Source organism: Ipomoea nil, unplaced genomic scaffold, assembly GCF_001879475.1.
Source record: "Ipomoea nil cultivar Tokyo-kokei standard unplaced genomic scaffold, Asagao_1.1 scaffold2791, whole genome shotgun sequence".
Taxonomy (NCBI): domain Eukaryota; kingdom Viridiplantae; phylum Streptophyta; class Magnoliopsida; order Solanales; family Convolvulaceae; genus Ipomoea; species Ipomoea nil.
In genome coordinates this window covers 2,252,102-2,256,134 of record NW_017619219.1, presented here as the reverse complement: position 1 = coordinate 2,256,134, position 4,033 = coordinate 2,252,102, and the positions used below count along the sequence as shown (strand labels likewise).

At 45.0% G+C, this 4,033-nt stretch overlaps 1 protein-coding gene across 1 annotated transcript; it reads right to left on the bottom strand.

The window, feature by feature from the left end:
* Nucleotides 1–396: 396 nt before the first annotated feature.
* On the bottom strand, nt 397–3,642 carry LOC109157626. The gene is made up of 6 exons (XM_019305478.1): nt 3,255–3,642; nt 3,088–3,146; nt 1,783–2,986; nt 1,342–1,687; nt 597–958; nt 397–539 (listed from the first exon to the last, which is right to left on the bottom strand). The coding sequence occupies exons 1-6, from the start codon at nt 3,640–3,642 to the stop codon at nt 397–399; spliced, it is 2,502 nt and encodes an 833-aa protein (XP_019161023.1).
* Nucleotides 3,643–4,033: the final 391 nt, after the last annotated feature.

Below are 4,033 nucleotides of genomic sequence, written 5' to 3'. Positions count from 1 at the left end.
TATATATTCATGCCCGGTCTTACTCGGGGCATGGTAAAAAAAATAGGTTCTTCTGAAGTGAACATATATTTCATACCTAAAATTTAATAGTAAATAAGTAAAAAATATTAATATCCAATAACTTGAAATAAGATTACAAGTTTTCAACAATTGTAATTACATACATAATAATAATCTTGGAAAAAGTTGTAGATGCTTTTCAAAATGTAAAATAATAAATAATTGAATTGGTGTATTTCATAAAGAAATAATTACAGTTTATAAAAATGAATAAACAATTTAAAATTAAACAAGCTTATAAACAATAACATTGTTATCATTTTTTTTGAAAACAGCTTCTTAATTCATTAAAGCACTGGTAATAATCGGCATAAGGTAAGGAGGTGGTGTATCAAATCATTCCCCAGGACCTGACACAGAAACGGCTTCCCGAGCTACAGCAAGGGCTGCACGATTCGCAGATCGTTTAACATACTGGAAGCTAACCCCATCTATCATAGAGGCTACATGCTTTACATCATCTACTAAAAAACCAAAAGCTGAACAAAAAGAAACAGAATTTAAAGCATGAAAACAAAGTTTTGAATCAGTCTCACAGTCTACATTTCCCATCCCTGTTCCACGCAACCAAATCAGTGCTTCACGTAAGCATAGAACCTCTGCCTCCACTACTGTATGCATTCCGGCAACACAAGTGCTACGTGCAGCCAAGAAACGACCATCCTCATCCCGGAGAACCCATCCTAGGCCCATAACATTTTCCTCAACACAAAAAGCTGCGCCCGTGTTTATTTTGAGCCTATCGGCAGCCGATGGCCTCCAAGTCTCCGCATTGCTATGAACAACAGCTTCATTATGTGAGCCCACGTTAACCGTTCTCCAGTTATGCCAAAACGTTATCGCGGAGCGCAACACTGATTCCCTGTCAAATTGAATCCTTCTCCAGACTCTATCATTTCTGCTCCCCCACAATCCCCAGCACAACATCACAAACAAACATTGTAAGTCGCCACTCAAGTTCTTCAAATGCTCAAATAACCAGTCAACCACATTACCTTGTTGTTGAGCTATTGGCGACAACCGAATTGAAGCCCACAAACTAGCCGCATGCATGCAACCCCGAAAGAGATGTTGTGTGGTTTCGTCTACCGCCCCACACATATGACAAGATAGATGACAAGCCACACGTTTTGCTGCAAGGGAATCCCTAGTTGGCAGAATAGCGTGCCCAAACTGCCAGCAGAAGAGCCGCACCTTGGGGGGAACCTGTAAACTCCAAATTAGATTCCATGGCCGGTAATCGTGCACCTCCCCTGTAATCAGTCGGTAGCAAGACTTTACAGTATATCTCCCTTTAGAATCCCCACTCCATACCCAGGCGTCAGCAGGTTTCTAATACTCACTGGAATATTCAGAATACACCGTGCATCTCGTTCATCAAACACGTCACTTACGCATGCCACATCCCAGCCGGCCCCATCCCCCCTCAGCAGCGAACTTACAAGGGTAACCATAATGGAGTGATTTAAATTAGTTCTAACATATGGATCAGCCTCCATCACAAGCCATGGATCCGAACCAATAGTTGTGGTTCTGCCATCGCCTATGCTGCGCCTTTCCCATTGGGGAACCACATGTTGTGATCCCATAATGCCGCACCATACAAACGAGGGATTCGTTCCTAGTTCTGCATCAAAAAATGATGTGTTAGGATAATATCTGCTCTTGTAGACCCGTGCAACAAACGAGTCGGGCGGGTCAGAAGCCTCCAAGCTTGCTTACCCAACAGTGCCAGGTTCATATTCCTCAAATCTTTAAACCCCAGCCCACCTTTTGCTTTCGGAACACTAAGAGCACCCCATGATTTCCATCTCAAACCGGCCACATTCTTAACAGACCTAGTCCACCAATAGCGATTTAGAATAACCTCTATCTCTCTGCAAAGGCTCGCTGGTAACATAAACACCATCATAGCATAACATGGTAATGCTTGCAAGACATTTTTTAGCAAAAACTCTCGACCGGCGCGTGACAAGAACCTTGTGTTCCAACTTCTTACCCTGTTTAGTATTTTTTCCTTCAAAAACCCGAGGATCTCCTTCTTGTTCCGGCCTACCAAAGAGGGTAATCCCAGATACCTCCCCGCCGTGTCTCCCTGCTCAACCCCTAGTATATTCGAAACCTGAGTTCGGCTGTGCACATCCACATTCGCGCTAAAACACACCACTGACTTATCATAATTTACTAACAGTCCGCTGGCCTCAGCATACATATCCAACACCCGTTTCATCTCAAGACTTTCTTCCATATTTGCACACAGAAAGAGGAAACAGTCGTCCGCGAATAAAAGATGTGAACTCGGCGGGGCCTCTCTCGCTATGTGTATCCCCTGTAACAAACCCCTACGCATTCGGTTATCAATCAACGCACTGAGACCCTTCACCACCATTAGGAATAAATATGGCGACAAAGGGTCGCCTTGCCTTAGCCCTCGCTCCAGGATGATCGGCCCCAGGTGTTTCTGCTCATACAAAATATGATACTTAACACAACTAACTGTCTCGAGAAGGATATTCACCCACTTCAAGCTAAAACCCATTTTCATCATAACGGCCCTCAAGAACCGCCACTCTACCCTGTCATAGGCCTTGCTCATGTCAATCTTTAGGGCTCCCACCCCCGTCCTACTCTGGGTCTTTCGTTTTAAATAGTGATGTGCCTCAAAATCCAGCATTATGTTATCGGTGATTAACCTTCCCGGCACAAATGCACTCTGAGACTGGGAGATAATTTTGTCAAGAAGGCCTTTGAGTCTATTCGCACACACCTTCGCAGCTATCTTATATAGCACGTTGCACAACGCAATAGGCCGCAGATCCTTCATAGTTTCGGGAACAGGCTTCTTCGGTATTAAAACAATGAGGGTATCATTAGCCCTAGTAGGGAGCTTTGCAGTTTCTATGAACTGTCTATAGAAGAGTGTGACCTCACCCCAAATAGTAGGCCAAAAATGTTGAAAGAAACCGGGTCTAAAGCCATCCGGCCCCGCGACTTGTCGGGATGCATGGTAAACATTGCTTTTCTAACCTCTTCCATTGCCACCGGTCGCTCCAAATTTGCGTTGTCCGCCGGTGTGACATGTGAGCCTACACATGCAATGACCTCCCTGTCATTACCCTTATGAGACGAGAAAAGCTCCCTATAATACTTGACCATCACAGCACCAACCTCATCATCCCCTTCTGTCTAAGTACCATCCTCATTTCTCAGCTTTGTTACCTGATTCCGACCCTGCCTCGCCTTCACTGAATTATGAAAGAACATTGTATTCAAGTTCCCATCTTTCCACCAGTGCTCCTTAGCACGCTGGCGCCAATAAATATGTTGTTGTTCTAGGAGCGTTAACAGCTCCCTCTCGACCCTATCATACTCAACACTTGATTGAGGATCACTCCTCGGGCGAAGCACCTCTAACATCTTCTTGCACTGGTCAATTTGTAACTGGAAGTCTTTGTTATAAGACCGACCCCAACGCCATATATCCTGACGGCATTTCTCAATCCTCTGGAAAATATCCAAACCATATGATCGACTCCAACTCTGCTCCACCACCTCCCTAAACACCTCCTCCCGCAACCACATATTGTCAAAGCAGAACCTCCTTCACCGTGGCATATATGTTCGGAGGACTGGTACCAATAGGATGGGTAAATGATCGCTATAGGGGCAAGACAATGATGTAGCCGTTGCTCTCTCAAAAAGTTCCAGCCATGAATCCGAAACAAGAACCCTATCTAGCTTCTCCTCGACCATATTTGGTGTTTCCCGGCCTCTATGCCAAGTGAACTAGTACCCTGAGAAATTAAAATCCGTTAAGCCACAGTCTGCTACCGCTTCCTGAAACCCCAACAATAGCCACTCCGGGTGTGGCACACGCCCCCGCTTCTCTGACTGGCAGAACAGGTCGTTGAAGTCCCCCCCACCACCCATGGCAAGTTACTTAAGCTCGCTAATGTCCGGAGCAAATTCCAAG

Coding starts and splice junctions, on each gene's coding strand:
- LOC109157626 (XM_019305478.1), bottom strand. CDS start 3,642: ATGTGGTTGCGGGAGGAGGTGTTTAGGGAGGTGGTGGAGCAGAGTTGG. Junction 959..1,341: donor ATTCTAAAGGGAGATATACT/GTAAAGTCTTGC, acceptor GTGGGGGAGCAG/AAATGATAGAGTCTGGAGAA. Junction 540..596: donor AGGGATGGGAAATGTAGACT/GTGAGACTGATT, acceptor CTTTTTGTTCAG/CTTTTGGTTTTTTAGTAGAT.